Here is a 20,676-nt window from a genome sequence, read left to right as displayed (position 1 = left end):
ATCCATTCAAGTATCTCTTTCATTGAATATGTCTTATGTCACTTTGCAATTTACCCCTACTCATTGAATATGTCTTATGTCACTTTGCAATTTACCCCTACTCAATGTCCCACTCCTCTCCCACTCCCTCTCAAAAGTATAAAAGTAGGAATCATCTGATGAAACATTCAGTTGATCAGCTAGCATCGAGATGGAACCTGATTCAACTACTGAGCCCTATAGTGTCCCGGTGCCTCACATGCCTTACTATGCATCTATACAGGAAGGATTCGTGGACTCCACAACGGCACCTCATGACATTCCCTTCGAATTTATGAATAATGACTACAGGGGCAGGTTCAGCATGTCACTGGGAGTGATGAAGCTGACCTATCGGACGGGATTATCCGGATCCCTACCAATGGGATGACGAATGGGGTGACCCATCGCCTGGAGACACCACATGATGATGACGACAACGACTCTGGCGACGATGCTGATGACGAGCTTGACGTTAGACGTCCTCCACCATCCCCTATCCTCATCGAGGATAGTTCTCCGCCATCCCCAATCCCGATCGATGATGATGTCCTCAATTCCGATGATGACATATAATCATCTACTCGTTTCTTCCATCATTTCCTTTCCTTTCCTTCCACGGAGTACACACTTTTTGGTTGGTATACACGAGGCACTGCGAGGCTGGGGCAGTGTCTTCCTCCCTTCCTCTCCCTTCCTCTCCCTCTTATTAGTTTTTTTTTTCATAATAATCACTAAGAATTTCTCCTAATAATCGCTCAGAGTTTCATTCTTGATGTTTTCGAATCTCAAACACTGTTCTACATCTACACTTCACCCCCTCCGTTTCATTTCTTCCAATATAAATATAGCAATAATCCCAGTTCTATATCATTCTTCCACAATGTCGAGTACAGGACCCATCCAAGTATATGAAATAGATTTAACGTCTGATCATTTGAATACAACCTTCGCTCAATTTCTGCAGCGAATCTATGATCTTCCTGATGATTTCGCAGAACGAGTGGAACAAGGTATTCAGGACGACATAGATGCTGTTGACGATAACAATGCGGATGATGTGATTAGTATATCATCTGATTCAGATGATTATGACGACGACGACATCATGAGTATATCATCTGATTCAGATGACTATGAGGATGATATCATTAGTATATCATCTGATTCAGATGACGATACCATAATTATTGTTTCTGATGATGAGGAGCGTTAGTCTATATCATTGCATGGATTAATAAAAAAATAACAGCCCTTTTCAGGGCTACAATTAAAGACTGAAACAATAAAAAATAGCTCTTTTCAGAGCTATCATTATACTTTCAAACAGAAACAGATTCATACCATTGTTAACATTATGTTAACATTATAATCTCAAACGAAATATATGTATGTGAAAGTATTCATCATTATATGCATACAATGATTGACAAAATGCCAACTTGACTTTCAGTCAAAGTAATAATTTATTTGTCATATAATGTATAGATATTCAAAGACTAACAAATTTCCAACTTAGACTTTTTATTAGTCAAAGTATTCATTTGTCATATAATCTATGAATACTAGTACAACTAACTACTGTTTGTGTGAATAATGTAGCCCTGAAAAGGGCTGTTGTTTTTTTTGACCAATAGGTCCAGGGTTATTCTGCCACAGGTTTCACATTATTGCATATTACGCAAGCTGATACTCTCGTGAAATTCGTAAGCGGTCTTTCACATGCCTCACACCAATATTGACCCATCTCCATCATAGAGACCGTATCGTGGATATTAACGTGTTGATACCAGCCACCGTTATTGTTCCTTATTGAATAAAATCGGAAACAGCACCAACATAACTTTTTTATGCTGCCATCAATCGTTTCGATCTGCACATGCGCATTCATCACGCAATATAAATCGGCAGGATCTTCTAAGGTATCGGTGATGTTGAGCATTCGGTGACCGATTCTCAAAGCGGTAACACCTTCAGATGAGTCTGCTACAACCCCTTCATCTTCACCTTCACCATCCACGACTAGCTCAACGACCATGTCTTCATCTTCATCGCTCTCAGCCTCAATTTCAACTTCGTTGACTTCAAGGTCAATCTCCACTTCATCGACTCCAACACCTTCTTCAACTCCAACACCTTCTTCAAGTATCACTTCCTCTAGCGGAATGTTGACATCCTCATCATCTGTCTCTTCTATCCAATTATTTGTATCAATAGCAGATATTCTGTTTAATGCAGCAACTATTTTTTGAGTATTCATCTTAACGTTTTCTAACAGTTGCAGAGTGAATGAATGAACTCTAGGTTTGCAAGTCGACTTATATAGGTAGTGATGCGACTCCCACTTGACTCGTTTAGAGTGGAAGAGTAGGAGAAGTTATCCCACTATACTTTCACATGATGTTGATTTGTATAAATAGAGATCGTAGGTATAGGAGAGACCATTCAGAGTTTCTGTAAGTCATCTCTTAATATTTCTAATCGAATTAGTAAAATGTCGTTTCCAAAAGAGTGGAATGAAAAACCAAAAGTGTGTGTCTACCCAATGATGATTGCAGGGGCTATTGTGTGCTACTTTTGTCAAATAAGTAGACCTAAGGATTCAATCAATCCATGTACTGGTATGTGTAGTGATTGTGTGTTGCGGATTCAACTATCGCCTCCTTCTCATCCACCGAAGCGAACAAAATCGGATTATCGTCAACAACAGTTACAGTGTCTGAAGTGTTCCGAACCTATAATATTTAACAATATAGGTATCTGTAGAAATATTTGTGGTACCTGTGCTGCCCTTCCAGCTCCACGGCAACGTTGTTTGCGTTGTGATACATATTCCATGAATTGTTGGAATCATGTATGCAATGCATGTAGAAGTACTTGGGATCTGTGTGAGAAGGTTGGTCAACTCTACCCCAATAGGAGAATCCATTTTTTTCAATGTTGGTGTTTGACGCACGAGCAACAACTATTGAGGAATAGAGTCAAAGAACGTTCCACATCCACAGAGACATATTAACATTTTTCATTTTATATTTTTTATTATCGTTATTGTCCTCTATTTTTAATAAATATATATATATATATATATATATATATATACATATATTATATATATATATATATAATATATATATATACATATATATATATATATATATATATATATATATATATATATTATATATATATATATATATATATATATATATTTTGAATTTATTTGTATTATTTTCTAACATTTAAAAATACATGCATGGTGAGGTCTCAGTAACATCATCACCTTTCCTATCCACATTCTATTGCTATCACATATGATTCCTCAGACCTTAATAATCATTAGCTCTATGCCGCTATTGATTGCTGAAGATGGTTCACCACTTGTTGATATCGATCAGACTGATTTTGAAAATATTCCAGTATTACATTTATCGAGTCAAGATTCGATAAATGATTTTGATATTAACGACTTCGTTAACTTTGCAGATGTGCCAGAACCAAATGAGCAAATTATTATTGAAAATCCGATCATTTCGCAATTATCATCACTCAAACACTCTTCATCTACCCTTCCTCTTGGTGTTGATAAGAAATCTAGAACAATCAAGAGGAACGTTACTAAGGCATCTTCATCGATTGTCACTGACTTTAAAGAAAAGAAAGAATCCAAAAGTGTTGTGCGAAAGAAAAAACCCGCAACGAAAAGTGACAGATCGAAGAGGAAGCCAAAAGGTACTCCTAAAGAAATGAAGAGTGATTTGAAAGCTGAACCGCTATCTTCTTTCAGTCCCCTCCATCGGTTTGGGAAATGAAAAGGAAAGCAAAATGCAGTCTTGTAAAGGCACAGATGACTATTGCTGAACTTGAAAAGAGTGAGCGAGCTATTAATACTAATAATGAAACTCTTGGAGCATTAGATGCCAAGATTGCATTAGCGAAGGTTGAATTGGCTAGAATGTCTAAAGATGCTGATGAACTCCGTTCAAAAATTGGTAAAGATAAGCAATTCCATCAACGTTCGAGAATGCAAGCTCAGGCTGAGCTAGAGGAGTCGACTAAGCTTTATGAGACGGCATTATCAGTGAGAGATAATTGGCAAAAAGAGTTGGATACTGCATTTCAAAGTGACGGCGATTAGTTTTGGGAATGATAATGTGTTTTCAATATCGTGAGTTGAAAAATATAAGCGGGAATGGAGTATACAATTAATTTGGTTTGGTATACACAGAACATTGCGAATGGCTGGGGCAATGTTTGCCGCTGCAATATTTTTCAATTCACATACTTATAATTGAAATTAAAACAATAATGAACTTCAATATTACTTTATTCATGAAAGTCACTATTAGATACATTTAAACCATATTTGATTCATCAATCCAAGAATTTTGTTCGCTAGGAAGGCCTAACCACTCTACATATACTTTATTTTTTCTTCTCTTCAACACCTTCTCAATCAGATATACGTCAGGATTCTCGGTTCGTAATAACTCTTCTTCGTAAAAACATCCTCTAATCGGCTGTTCATTCATATCTTCAAGATTATAAGTGGTTGGGATGGTTTTATTAATTTTAACAATCTTGAATAGCTCCGTGGTAAAATTCGCAGTGTAAAACTTTTTAAAAATATTTTTGTATTTACTTATACGTACAATATCATTCAATTGGAATTTGGGTTTATTTTGTCTTCCTCCAATTCCATTGATACCCTTGAATTTCAATTTTGTTATTGAATCAACATTGATGGGTGCCATACCTATTGTACGATGAACTTTATTATTATATCTACTAGTTATAATTGGAAGAATATCAAGCCATTTGTGGTGACCTCTCATCGAAAATTCCTTGTAGAGCCATGCCTTTATTGTACGAATCACTCTTTCTGCTATAGCTGCCTTCTTTGTGCTGAATGTTGAATAATGATTGATATTATATTCTCGCATGAGAGATGAGAAGCTTCTATTAAAAAATTCTTTCCCTTGATCGCTTTGTATATGTTTAGGGGAAAATTTGGCTTCCTTCAGTACATATTTCATTGCATTAGTTATTGTACTACCTGTTTTATCTTTAACTGGCACAGTCCATAGATATTTTGAGTAACAATCAATTACTACAAGTATATATCGGTATCCTTTATTACTTTTTGCATAAGGTTGTAGTTCAGCTAGATCTATTTGCCATAGATCTGCAAAACTTTGATGGTAGTTGTTCTTCTAGGAAAATTACCTCTTGCAGGTCTATGTAATTCATTAACAACTTGTCGTTTGATATCACTTACTTCATTAGTCATTCTATTTCAATATGATTAAAGACAAAAAAGTGATAATGTTACTGCATTGAATGATGATGTGACAGTGATCATTATTTGTGGATATATATTAATATATTATACCTTCTTCACGTAATTCTTCAATTATTGAAATTATTTCATTATCATGTCCGGTATGTCCAGCTGACTTTGAAGCTACCAATAATCGTAGGCGAGTAACTAACTCTTTCGGTGAATTCCAGTACACATAATTCGCAGGTTTAGAATTATATGTTTTCTCCATTTTCACTCGTTTGAGTGCTCCACCAATTTTACTTCTACTCCTTATTGGATATTGTCGTGAGTCTAATAGTGGTTTGATAACTTCACGAAATTTTTTAGAATTTGTATTTTTAAAACCATTCTTCAGGTGATATTGTTTATATGGAGCATTCGTTATTTTTAATATTTTGGAATATACTTGACGAGTTTCTTCATTATCAACATCTTGTGGATTCTTCAAAAAGATCATATCATACAATTCTGGACTACCTGCGCATTCATATTTTTTCACTTTATTAGCATCCCAAAATGAAATGTTTCCATCTTTGAAATGTACCACTAGACTTCCCATTTTCAGCTTTTGTGTAATTGGATCCATACGTACGCCAAATGTTCCATCATATGCTGGATTTCTAGATTTTACATTATTCAAATGTTTCATCAAAACATCTTCACCACTTTCATTCATAACAGGTGAGATGTCAGGATCCGAGGAATCGATGTGGGACGATGATGGTGTTTCGAATAGAGTTGTTCTCATATCGTCTTGAAGTGTGCTCGTGTCACTATTCACAGATGATACACCATCAAAAGATTGTTTTCTTCCTATTGGAGTACTCATGGGATAATTTGAAGTAGATTGAACAGTTCCACGATTTGGTGATAACACTGCTGATTTAGAGGTAGCGTTTGATGATAAAACATTCAATGGTTTCATTATGGGCTCATACAATCTTTCAAGTGTCGTACGATTTTCAATATTATCATTCTTGATAGAGTTGAATTTCTGTCTGACAGCTTCTGTTGTCTCTACTAGTTGACGTTTCAAATTCATTTTATTGTTTTTATGTTCAGAATCGTTTTTTGTATTCATAATGCCGTTTTTAAATTATAGCTCAATTCGTTGATGAAGTGACCTCTACAATATTCGGTGATCGAATAAGTTTCAAAAACAAGATCATGGGTATATAAAACTATCGAATCCTTTGCGATATCTACCTTCATCTATTTTTCTATCCTTATCAATTACTAGAAATCCATATTGATCCTCCCAGCATTTAACACACATCAATTGGAATTGTTTGAATGTTACATCGGGTGAAACATGATCTGAATAAATGTGATGTAAATTCGTCTCATCTTGTTTGAACATTATAATGAAATTGGTATTGTCACGCACTAACTGTTTGGGTACCCGTGAATATGTCTGTGCTAGATAAAAACAATCAACATCCTTATGACGTCCCATACAGAAATATGATCTAATAATATCTTGCTTTTCACATATCACATCATCGAAAATGAAAACAGAATTAGGCTTAGCGTCGGAGGGTTCCACTATTTCTGCATTATTGCTGAATGTATAAAAACCTAATCCTTTTATAGGTTCCAAAACACTTCGCAAGTACTGATATTTAGGTTGATTGAGTGATTTCGAATAGAGATACACATTTCTAAATCTCAATCCTTGTGAATGTGTTAATAGTGATATCATTGCATTCGTCTTTCCACAATTTGAAGGTCCTATAATGAGTCCTCGAACTGATGATGGAAGTAGTGGACCATGTCTGAATACTCTTTGTCCATTCAATCCACACCCAAATTTCTCATCTAGATTATCTACAGCAAACTTTTCTTTCTGTTTTACAATGCGCATCGTGCCGTGGTTGGAGACTATATAAATGTTATTAGCTTATTCATTTCAATGTGTGCCATCAAACGATACGGACGTATTGAAAGTGATCGTAAAATTAAAAGAGGTTGTGGTTTTGTTAATGATTTAATAAACAAACTTCCTTTCGAATTACATCTACCCGGAGGTTATCAATACTGTGGACCGGTACAAAATTGAAACAACGTTTAGCTCGCAACGATCCTGGAATCAATAAATTAGATATTGAATGCAAAAAACACGATATTCAATATTCTAAGCATCCATCCGATCTTGCAGCAAGACATTTAGCCGACAAAGAACTTGAATACAACGCTTGGGATAGGGATAAATCGAAGGACGCGAGTATTGGGGAAAGAGCAGCTGCATTACTTGTCACCAACATTATGAAAGCAAAAAGACATATGGGCATGGGTTGTAGTACCAATAAGAAAAAATGTAAGAGGAAACAAACGAAGAAAAATAAAATTAGAAAAGTTACATTTGGTGCTGGGATAGTCCATAAAGTGCGAAATGTATTGAAGAAAGCTGGTGGGAATCAATTTGTGAAGAATAATAGCAAAAAAGCGATCACTGTGGCATTGCAGGCAGCACGTAAATACCTCAAAGCTGCCGGTGGAAAGAAGAAAATCCGCACACCACGCATAATTCCTGTTCCCAAGATCGGTGGACTTTTACCATTGATACCAATTTTTGCTGGATTATCCGCACTAGGAAGTTTGGCAGGAGCCGCTGCTGGTATTTCCAAGGCCATAAATTCAGCAAAAGCCAGCAGAGCGGCTTTAATGGAAGCCACTCGTCACAATAAAACCATGGAAGCTGTAGCATTAGGCAAACGCGGAAGTGGAATATATCTCAAACCATACCGTAAAGGTTTAGGACTATATTTAAAACCATACAAAGCCACAAACAAAACAAAAAACTAATTGAACCCCTACCTCAGAGGCCTCTTACTGATCTCGATCTCAGTTATTATGCACAAAAAATGAAAATTCCACATTTTCGTGGTGTTTTTATGCGTGACAGATTACCATCTTCAGGTCCAAAACAAAACGAGACAGCTATTGTTAATTTAGATGGAATAAATGGACCAGGAACACATTGGGTGGCATATAAAAAATGTGGAAAAGAAGTCACATATTTCGATAGTTTTGGAGATCTACCCCCACCATTGGAATTGACTCGATTCTTTCGAAAATGTTCGAATGTAAAAATCAAATATAACTATGATCGTCAACAGAAATTTAATACAGTTCTCTGTGGTCACTTGTGCTTACAGTTTCTCTCTGAATAATTCTCCAAATAAAAATGGATTCAACACCCAAACTGGATCGGGAGGCTATCAAGGGAATGGGGTTTTCACTTAGAATGTTTTCAAAATATGGTACCTTGAAAAAAATGGATAAAGTGATGCTTGCAAATATGCCCAAGGAAGTGATACTTGCATGTGTTGCACATGAGATTGCATATGTTTGGGAAAAGTTACCTAAGCATCTACAAGATGACATCGATATAATGAAACATAGATATTGTTATGAGCACCACCCCGATCAAAATTCAGATTCGGATGTTAATGATGGTCCCATACCTCGAAAATCTATGTGTTGTATTTGTAATATAGAGGATGTGAATATTGGTATCAATAAAAATGATACTTATTGCAATACAACACCTTCCAAAAAGTGTAAATTGTCTCAAATGTGCTGTTGCTGTGTACAATAATAAATTGAAATGTGTTTCAAAATATTCATCAGTCATGTCACGAAAGTTCGAGCTACAAGCTGTCGGGACAAGTGTCTTGAGTGCAGATTTTTTCCCACCAATTGAATTGGATAGGAACAGTCGTTATGGATTAGGACTTTTGGGATTCTATGGATGCAATACAATCAATAATATAACTGAAGCTAATAATTTAGTTAGTTTTAGAATCAGTAATGACAATTCATTGATACCCCAAAAGTTGACAATTGAAATTCCATGTGGTGCTTACGAAATAGAAGAGATCAATGCCGTCATACAGAAACGTATCCTGATACGTTTCTGTATGACGTCGTTGCAGATGATATTTTCTATCTACACGCCAATAATAATACACTCAAATGTGAAATGCGATCCAAATATGAAATTGATCTGACACATCCAAATTCTATAGCAGAAATGATGGGATTCGCTCATGGAATATTTCCACCAAATCAGATGCATGAATCATCATTACCAATAAACATTACAACTGTGAGACTTATCCGCTTAGATTGCAATATAATATCTGGTTCATATATAAATGGTGAAGAATCTCACATTCTTTTCTCATTCGATATTGATGTTGAACCTGGCTATAATCTTACTAAAGAACCACACAGTATTATATATATGCCTGTCAGTCCAGAAGGTCGTCAATTGATTCACAACATTACAGTGCGTATTTTGGATGAAAAAAATAACCTTATCGATTTTGGAGGTGAAGAAGAGGTTTTCATTATTTTGGAATTGAAGAAAATCGATTAACTGTTGTTATGGGTTTCATTTATAATAGACAAAATCGCATTGAACAATCCCAAACGAGTTACACTATCAAAAAGAAAGGTGTGCATAAAAAGAAAAGTGTGCATAAAAAAAAGCTCATTCCACAAGTGTATGCTAAACAGTTAGCATATAACGCTCTGTCTGTGAGTGATCTCAAATTTTTGAAATCGATTGGATTGAAAGTGAGAAAATAACAATGGTGCTCGAAACAAACAGTGAAAAGTTGAATATATTCAATGAACCAGTGCTCTCATGAGTTTACATGAGCACACATATAAGCCCTATGGATCACCGCTATTCAGGAATTCGGATGAAATCAGAATTGCAATCAATAATCAAGATGTTATACTAGATATTGCCGACAGCTTCATTTACATAGAAGGTAAATTCACCACCAAAGATGTAGCGAAAACATGCTATCTCTCGAATAATGCAATTGCATTTCTCTTTGACGAAATTCGTTATGAAATGGGTGGTGAACAAGTGGCTGTTGTTAGAAAACCTGGGATAACATCTACAATGAAAACCATGATATCATTTGGACAATCTCATGCTAACACATTATTGACATCTGGTTGGGGACTTTCACAATTGAAGCAAGATATCTTGGATACAAACAGTCATGTTTTTAGTGGAAAACTACCACTGAAATATTTGATGGGTTTTGCTGAAGATTACAACAAAAGTATCTTGAATGCCAAACAGGAATTGATTTTGATTATCGCTCGATCATTCAAAAACTCGTATATAGGTGAGGTTGATGCTGATTTGGAAATAAATAAAATCGAATGGAAAATAAGACATATTGTACCACATGATAAACACAAGCTCAAACTTTTGAGTAGAATAAACAAAAGCGGTCTGAATGCCAAAATCAAGTTGGCGTATCGTATGTGGGACCTCTATGAACTACCATCATTACGTGGGACTTCTTCAGACATATGGGCCATCAAAACAACTAATGCATTGGAAACTCCTCGTTTTGTCATCATCGCATTCCAAAGTACTACCACATCTGAAGATAGAACACAGGATATTACAAAATTCATAACTGCTGATATCAATAGTATTCGAGTATACTTGAATTCTGAAGTTTATCCATATGAGCGTTGGAATTTGAATTTCGATAAAAAACTTGATGCTCCTGCTTATTATGCTTTTGAGAGTTTCCAGCGAAGTTATTATGATAAAGATATGAGTGAACCTCTGATGGATATTGGACAATTTAGAGAGAATCCACTATTCGTCATCGATTGTTCCCATCAACCGAATGCAACGAAATCATCAACTATTGATATAAAGATTGAGTTTGAGACGAGGAAGACCAAATTTCCAGACAACACTAAATTATATGCATTAATTTTGCATGATACAGTTTTAACATACAATGCATTGGATGGTTCAGTTCATAGCAGATATTGACACTTTTTTTTTATTTGTAACTGACTTATATCATGTATTGTATTTTTTTTCATAATTCATATATATATATATATATATATATATATATATATATATATATATATCATATTTATTGTTTTGTAATCATTTTCTATTGTATTTAATGGGGTTTAAATAAATAAAACATGAAAATAATACAAAGATTTTTATTTGACATTATTTATGATTAACAGGAACATACAGACTATCTAAAATAACTTCTTCCTCATAATCATCATTTTCGCAACCATCTTCAATTTCCTCTCGATTTTCATCATTCAATTCAAAGTGATGAATAATCCATTCTGGCAAGTATGGTTGGAGGCTATACAGGAATCTTCTCAGGTTCAATTCAATCATAACCTCACAAAGTTGCCACAATTCCAATTTATCATCCAAAAATTTGTTACAAACTTCCGCACCACTCCAATAGTTCTCAGCATCACGAAGGCATAATTCGATTTGTTTTTCATCATAGCATACACTCATATCATAAACGCTTGCATGTTCGGCTCCATCACCCAACACCTTCAAATTAGACGACAAATGTTGAACCGATGATTTGAGATCTACAATATCGACACAATCTTGACTTGCGTACTGCATCCACATCTTTAAATGGTGGAACTGAAATCGAATAAAAAAAAACAATAAGCAACCTCCAATTTTTCAGTGATATAATACTCACATTCCCATTTTACTTGTAGTGAGTGTATTCAACTGAGTTAGTAATGTTTATATTTCCATATAATTATCATCTAATATATGAATATTGATAAAACAATAAGAAATTCATTATAATTACTATTATTATTCAATCATATTGAATTTGACTAGAGTTAGCGTTTTCACACCAAAAAAACTTTGTAAGCTATGACCTAAAGAAATTCACAATAAATTATTACTATTATTATTCAATCATATTGAATTTGACTAGAGATCGCGTTTTCATGCCAGCAAAACTTTGTTGGCTCTGTCCTAAATACATCATCGTATATTTACCACCTGATGAGTTGATACAAGATATATCGTCATCACTGAATTGCAACGAAATACGTTTTGGTAGCCATGTTTTGAATAATTTATCATTGCTCACATCTTGCAAAGTTAATAAAATTGATTTACCAAATCGTGTAGAATAAGTTGAAATATTTTTAATTATGTACACTTCATCAATTGGCAATGATGATAAGGCCTTTTGCTCTAGTATTTCAACCTCCTGTACAATCAAATTATTAATTTTATTCAAGTCTACTTTTGAAACGGACATGATGAAAATATATATGAAAATATAAACAATTTCCAACAGACAAATACACTCACCGTCTTCCTTCTATTACGAACTGAATAACACTCTACCAATTGCTAACTGCTGCAGATATATTCGTCTACTGATTTCATAGTGTGCCAGGCATTTCTTTTATATTAAACAATGCGAGTCATCCCCACCATGAAACCGTGAAAGGTTCACATTGCTAGTTGCTATCCACTAGAGATGTCTGACGTCACAGCCAAGCCCATATCCCAACTTGATGCGATAACAGTTGCCGGTACGAGCAAGCAGTGCTCGTTGCGCTCTCGGAGAGGGTAGACGTTAGGCAGACGGTCCTCGGCTGCCGTAGTGTCACCATCGATAGCGGGGCTAGAGCGATGCGTTACGTCACAACCTTCATCGCTTCGGGAGAGGTGAGGGCAGACCGATGAATACCCATTACTCTGCCACACGTCGTGGAGTGAACATGTCGCTCTCTAGCCGTTGAACAGTTATTGCTGTGACGTCACAACACGACTAACTTGGTGGGGTCGCATCGATGGAACATTCATTACTTGGAGGAACTTCGAAATATGCAGACGTATGTTTGTACATAGACAAGCACATGATGAAACCCTGTACCCTGCATTCTCACACACACACACACACACCAATCAATTACGTCACACATCATTACGTCACACACACACACACAAAATCTCATATGAAAAAATTCTAAACGATCCATGCATCAAACCCTTCAAGGTCACATCGCCTTGATGTTACTAAACAACAATAAAAAAAGCAATTAATACGTCATAGTGGTGGGGGGAGGCCGGAATTCGGCTGTATGCATCTACTGTCCGTCATCGTTATTCATAATATTATTGTGTTTACTTATTTCTACACTCTCATAGGCATCTAGTTGCCTGTTGTTGTTAACTTGTCTAACTAATCTTAATAAACTGAAGTCTATGGAATGATTTTGTTGCAAAATATGATGGGCGACTGCTGATTTTTCAGGTCTTCCATATTTTAAGTGTGCTATGTGTTACTTATATCTTACTTCAATAGATATTTTTGTCTGTCCATAATATTTTGCATCGCAGTCCTTACATTCAATTTCGTAAATTCCAGACTTTTCCGAATTCTCGACTTTGTCTTTTGGACTTCCCAAAAGGCTCTGTAGTGTATGACTTGTTTTAGAAACCACCTTCATACCTAGTTCCTTGAAAATCTTTCCAAAGTTCCTCGTTTATTGGTGGTATGGAACTGAGATGTATTTATCTTGGTTTTTGTCCTTTCTGAAAGTCGAGATATCGTTCATTCTTAACCTAAACTTCTTTTTCCTTATTATATCTACAATACCCCTCGAGAAACCGTTAGTGGCTGCTATTTCCTGTATTGTACGTCTTTCTTTTGTGAACCTATCATGTGTTAGAGGGAAAGTCAAAAGACAATGCACTGTGCTGTCCACAGTGATCTTTGCTGTCCACAGTGATCTGACAGTTCACATCACTGTGAACTGTGAACACAATAATATTATGAATAACGATGACGGACCTATACCAAAGAGCATACTATATAGCTTGTTGAAATAAAATAAAATAATGTTGTTGGGTTTACTGATTACTACATAAGGACACATTGCAAAAATAAATTTGGATAGGCAATATTGTAAAATTAATTTTTATATAGCTGAAAATTGTTTTATATAAACATATACAGTGAAATAATAGATAAGGCAAAATTGTAAAATCAATTTAGGTTGGTATACCTGTATGGTTGGTACGCCTGGATGGTTTACCTGTATGGGTTACCTTTATAGCATAAATAGGGTTAGCTTGCATCAGTTTCTATTAGTTTTAATCTTCCTCTTTGAAGATGATCACTACATGAAAGCTACAAATCATACGATATGATACAATAAATGTAATGTTAAAAATATCGTTTTTACCTTCTATAACCGTCATTTCAACACCTCTTGAAGATGATCACTTGGTGATCGAAACACGTGTCGAGGTGTTAAAAATAGCAGTTTGGTGTTGGGATTAAACTCCAGTAATATTCATAACCACACCAAAGATTCCAAACAGTGCATCACAGTTCTTCTTTAAGGTTTTTTGAAGGTCATTGTTCTGATTATTTCATAGTTTTCTTCTTTCTGATGATTTGTAGGTGGTTAATAGATATTAGTAAACTTTTACTGCAATGAATTATATTTTTGATGAAACTTACTTTCATACTGGATTACTGAGTTTTTTTACAAAAAAAATTGTCTGATTCATTCAAATATGCAAGAAATTGTGCCAAGAAGAGAAATCAAGTTACACACATAAAAATTTGAGATAAATATTTAATTAATAGATAATATCACAGACCATACAATAAATAACAACATAAATATTTAAAACTAAGAATATCAGTCATTTTTCGTTTCGAATATTATCAGTCAATTGATGTTGATTGCCTAAAATCGATATTTTTCTTCAACATTATGATCGAATCTGAAAATTTCGTAAATAATGATTTCAGAGTTTTTAAACGTTCACAAATATTTAACCAATGAAAAGATTGATCATTAGTAATGAGTTGAAACATTCAATTCTAGTGAAATCAGGAAACATCATTTTCATTTGATATTAGCTTTTTGATTCATTTGACAGGAACATGATGTATGATTCGTCGCCGTGATTTCTATATGCTTAACAACTGCTCCAAAAACAACTAGAAAAGTGAGAGGAACTTCTTCATCTGTCTGGGCTGAACAGGTCTTGTTTCCCTTGCAACAACCGGAGGACTCACATCGATGCAATACCGTCATCTCGGGAAAAATCTAAAAAAGAGAATTCGTTTGTACTTTTTATATAAAAAAAAAATTAAAAGATCCCTACGAAAATTGTAACGATGACACTTAACGATATGAAAACGCTAGAGGAAGCTATTGTATAGCGGTTTTGTAAACTGAAAATCTCAAAGTGGAGAATTACTTGTAAACTGAGGAATCAAAAAGTATTCTATTAAAGTCATTACTCAATGTGACATGCTTAAACTATTGATAAGGTGTAAAGTAATGAATAACATATATAAAGGTCGTTAGGGTTCAATAAGAAAGGGGAGTAACGATGCTATTCAAAGCTGCAATCAATTATTGACAAATATTCCAAAAATATAAAAACAAATTAAATGATCATGCATCTAGCGATAAAAAACAAGCATAAAGATAAACAAATTTGAACAAACACTAAAATATAATTCCACAATTTTTACACTTCACACTATTTTACTACCTACTTGATTTTGTGTTGACTTACCTTTACATTTTTAGGTAATTCGTCTTCATATTGAGCAATTTCCTTTGCAGAAATGGCTCTCCTTTGGGGTGTATTGCAAGTAAACTGTTCCCTTTTTATCATATCCAAGTGCTTAGTATATTCATTCGGCTTGCTAATAACGTAGGAAGAAGCACAATCGAATAAACACAAAACAGTCGCGAGTACAACACCTTGGAAAATATGCATTTTGAATGTGATAGTTTGAATTACTGCTCTTGCGTGTTTCTCACGAAGACGTGGACAATGAATGAATGTAATAATCGAGAAGTAGCCTTATTTTATATGCGAGAACAGGCGACTTCGCTTTCATCTACGATCTCATTCATGCTTTGCGGTTGGGATTTGGTTTGTACGGGGAAAACACATGGTAATGGAAAACCTATGAAATCAATTACAATACTATTTACAAACGAATAATTTTTTTGAGGACGATTGACGAATATTGATTGGGCAAAAAACATATCTTTATAACAGGACGTTTAGATATTCCTTTGATGGTTTTCCAAGTGACATTCCGCACCCTGCCATCCTATCCTGGATGTATGTCCGACACCACGGCCAAGGACCAATGCAAGCGAGGAGCGTTATCTAGTCCGATCAATTTAGACATTCGAAACATATGTTTCCAGGCCACCTATGAGTGGCAAAATAATGAATATCAGCAGAGATTGAAAAGATAAAAGTAATAGTTAAAAAAAGTAGTGGAATTTAATCGTCCGAGTCGCAATTTTCAAAAACTTTTCCTTGGTCTTCTTATTGTTGTTCTTTTTCTTTATCTTCATCCTGAGTACATATAAACTGCGTTAATAGCGATGTACCGCATGTCGCCTCGTTGGAATCAAACGGATCCTCCACTGTTGGTGATTCAATATTAGAGCACGACCGGCCTTGACAATGTGTACATGCCAGAGAAAAAACAGTCCGGCTTTTTTGCAACCACTTTGAGCATTGCACCCCTTTTTGTAGTTGCAAAAAATTGTGCTCATCAGTTTTTCCGGCGCAAGTGGAAGTAAAGTTTGGACTGGTTCTAATGAATTGTTAACCAACTTCCAACCCCAGTCTGTAGAGTCTAGCTGATAACCAAGCCACACTTGAACTCAAATCAAATCAAATTTATACATCATTTTTGATACAAGAATGTATATATGACACGTCAAATTTTACAAAAGATATTTTATCTAATATCACTTATATCAATAATTACACATGTTACACAAAAATTTTATTTTCATACTCTTTCAGGTAATAAAAACAACTTGTTACCAAAAAGTCTTTGACTTTATTCTTGAATTTGACAAAATGTGTTTCACTTCTAATGCTGTGTGGTAATAAGTTAAAATATTTTGTCCCGGCATAAGGTGCGAAGCTTTGTACTCATTACCGTTTATTTTTACCTGACGGAAGTCGTTTCTCCATCTCGCTTGATGAGAGTGAAATTTCTCATATTTCGTAAAGATAGTTACTTGGTAATGTGAATTTTTTTGTCTTGGAATATTTTTTTACAAGATTCTCTGTATTTGAGATCAAAAATTAGTTTAATGAAACGTTTATGCATTATAAATATTCTATTTATTTCTGATGAGTGTCCCCAAATGATAATATTATACACTAGACCATAATATATATCCAAGAGATTATGTCTCAAAAAATTTGATTTCACTGTTAAGAAGGCAAAATACGTTTTTTTCAGAGAAGTGCACAAGTATTCGATGTGATTATTGAAAGACAATTTATTGTCAAGTTGTGTTCCAAGGAATTTTGTATATTCTGTTGTTTCGAAACCTAAATTTATTTGGAGAAGGCGCTGGTACTTACTTGAAAACCAGATAAATGTTGTTTTATCTTTATTATTTATTGAATGATTGTTTCTACACCAATATTCGAATTCACTGATTACTAGTTTCGTTTTATTTTCAATTTCATTTAGATCTGGGGACGTCACAAAGATTGTTGTGTCATCGGCATACCCTCTTTTATGTTTTCGGGTAATTCATTAACATAAAGTAAAAATAATAGTGGTCCAAGCACCCCTCTCTGTGAGGTCCCCATATTCATATGAAATTGATCTGAATAATTGTGGTTGACTTTAACGACTATTTTTCTATTACTCATATAAGATTCAAACCACTTGTTGATTGACCCTCTTATCCCCATTTTATAGATTTTTTTACTTAAATACTTTGGGTTGATTGTTTCAAATGCTCGGCTTAGATAAAAAAATATACCAACTATATAGTATCCTTTGTTTATGTCATCAAAAATATATTGGATCATATCAGTTGATGCTGTTTCGATTGAAATTTTTTTTCTAAATCCATGTTGGCGAAAATTCATCATTCATTCATTCATTTTGTTGCAATAAACCTACCGTTCTGTTGTTAACTGCTTTTTCCATTATTTTCGAGATAGAGCTCAGAACACATATGCTACGATAATTTTCCATAGCTGTGGGATCCCCTTTTTTATAAACTGGCACGACTTTTGAAATTTTCAGTTGATTTGGAAAAATACTTTCCTCTACTGATTTATTGATCAGGGTAGTTAAGTTTTTTGCCAAATTAGCACAATATCCAAATACTTTCAGCACTGCTGTCGTTTTGTTTTTAAAACTCATTATTATAGTTTCCATTTCCGAGTTCCTGTAAGGAATAAAATACATAGAACTACATGGTGAGTCATGTATGAAGGAAAATTGATTCTGAGGTGAATCTAATGTTTTGATTTTTTCTGATACTGATTTTGAGAAATATTTTCCCATTGTGTTCGGAAGTGAGACCTTAATTTCGCTGCAGTCTAATTTAATTTCTATTTGCATCTTTTTTTCTTTAGTTTTTCCCATTTTTTCATTAAACAACGTCCAAAGGGTTTTTTGTTTTTTCGATGAATTCAGTATTTTTTGGGTATGAAAATGTTGCTTTTCTAGGACTATATTATTGTTAAGGTTAATGCAGTCAAGCTGATGGAAAATAATTCCATGAGAATCAAAAGATAAATAGATTAGTACCATATTGATCATTCCCATATTGATTTCAATTCAAGAGCCACCGGTAGACAGCTGTTTCAGCCTATTGGGCATCGTCAGTACCAGGCAGGCGATCCTCGATTGAAGACAAAATGTGACCTTCTGACGAACGTCTTCAGTTCAATCGGGATGGAGCCCAGCTCCCTTACCCTTTCAGCTGATTATTGTCGAAGAAGGACAAATAACAACCAAGAAAAGTAATTAATAAAAATAACTGCATAAATGCAAGCGAGACATAAGTGGAACCACCTATTGGTGTGACACCCAAGTCAACTTACCAAGTTTTTATGTCGGTGTTGGTGGTTTGACCAATCAACAGACAACTGCGGTAGCAGAAACTTGGGAAGCTAACCTGAAATGCCATCGGAAAACGAATCCACATGTTTCTAGAATTGATATGAAATCTCCTCATGGAAGGAAAACAAATCATAAGAAACTCCGTTAGATAGTTTTCTAATTCAACTGCGAAGAGGGAACTTTGTTTCATAATATACACTAGTACTATGTTGCTGTATCGCTGCTGTTCCAATGTTTTGACAGAATCAGAATCAACGAACTTAGGCGTGCGCAGCGTTATAGAACAGTGCTTTCAAAAAATTGTTCTAAAGCGCCATCTAGTGGCGAGTTACAGAAAAATTGATAGCCTAAAAATATTCTCTATGAAAAATTACTTATACATGCCAAGTTTCATCACGATCGTTTGAGCAATGTAGAAGTTTATCATTTACCAACCAACCAACCAACCAGCCAACCAGCCAACCAACAAACATCCATTTTTATATATTAGATTGAGGCTGAAAATAGATTTGAGTAAAATACAGTGAGTGAATTATCACAGATAATAACTATATTCATTGTAAACAGGATTATTCATGAATCTAAAGTTGGAAAAGTCCATTCTTGGTAAAAGTGTTCTATTTTGATAAAATATTTCCAATCTTCCAGATTTCTTATCATTTCTATTTGCATGAATCAAATACTTGTTGTCATTATTTTATGTAACCGCATACATCCACAACAGAAACGATGTGTAAAATAAAGGTTGTGGTTTATGTGACGCAAAATTGTGTCTATTTTTGAAAGAGTTAATTTTCAACGAATCACGGGATTTATTATAGATTTGTTTTTACCCCAGGAGAAAAGTCCAAGAATGTAATTTCAAACTGAACTGATCAACTTGAGCTTATTGTCAATCAGTTCATTTAAGTGTAATTAATACAATGGAAAAGCCGAAGTATAAAGGACATCTATTCAAATCTATTAATAGTGTGATTCGTTGAAGAATTATTCAGTGTAGGGTTCACTTATAACTTAGTGGGATGGTTTGAGATGGAAATGGTTTCAAGTAAAATACCATTTTCCGTTTGACTTTAATATATGTGTAATTATTTTACAGTTATTTTTGTCGAGTCTTCTTGGAATGCAGAACACAGTAATGATAGTGACATAAGCTTCACGTTAAGTCAGTTGAAATTTCTATCTTTTTTTAATTTGAGATAATTTTCGATCGAGATCAGCATGAAAAATGAGAAATGAAAATTTCTTAAAGGGTAATTTTTCATGAATTACAGATATGAGTCATGAATCAGCAAGAGAAATACTGAATTAACAGGGATATTAAACAATGGCAATAGACGGGAAGTGTTTCGTGATTAGAATAATTTTTCAAGGTCAGACAACAGAGGTTAGGGGTACATTACTCTTTTTCAAGATGAAATCGAATAGTATTACGGCAAATTTATTGTCAAGATTGAGCATCCTCCTCGGGATTTATAGGTAACATAATTCGATTCTCGAAGCTATTCATTACTTAGTGCAGTTGGCATATTTTTTAGTTACTGTATTTTTAAAGTAAAAATATAAATTACTAAGAAAGGGAATCAGGAA

At 34.5% G+C, this 20,676-nt stretch overlaps 1 protein-coding gene across 1 annotated transcript; it reads right to left on the bottom strand.

The window, feature by feature from the left end:
• Positions 1–14,770: 14,770 nt before the first annotated feature.
• LOC111512543 (uncharacterized) lies at positions 14,771–16,003 on the bottom strand. The gene is made up of 2 exons (XM_023168683.2): positions 15,747–16,003; positions 14,771–15,268 (listed from the first exon to the last, which is right to left on the bottom strand). The coding sequence occupies exons 1-2, from the start codon at positions 15,951–15,953 to the stop codon at positions 15,065–15,067; spliced, it is 411 nt and encodes a 136-aa protein (XP_023024451.1). The 5' UTR covers positions 15,954–16,003; the 3' UTR covers positions 14,771–15,064.
• Positions 16,004–20,676: the final 4,673 nt, after the last annotated feature.

The sequence above is a fragment of the Leptinotarsa decemlineata genome, unplaced genomic scaffold (genome assembly GCF_025532065.1).
Source record: "Leptinotarsa decemlineata unplaced genomic scaffold, Ldec_3_MD MMD2_tig00000035_RagTag_RagTag, whole genome shotgun sequence".
Classification (NCBI taxonomy): Eukaryota; Metazoa; Arthropoda; class Insecta; order Coleoptera; family Chrysomelidae; genus Leptinotarsa; species Leptinotarsa decemlineata.
This window is presented reverse-complemented; position numbering and strand designations above follow the sequence as displayed.

Bases quoted from the DNA above. Each gene is read 5' to 3' on its own strand.
- LOC111512543 (XM_023168683.2), bottom strand. From the start codon at position 15,953: ATGCATATTTTCCAAGGTGTTGTACTCGCGACTGTTTTGTGTTTATTC. The intron at 15,269-15,746 runs GTAAGTCAACAC...TCTCTTTTTTAG, and splicing joins AATTACCTAAAAATGTAAAG to ATTTTTCCCGAGATGACGGT.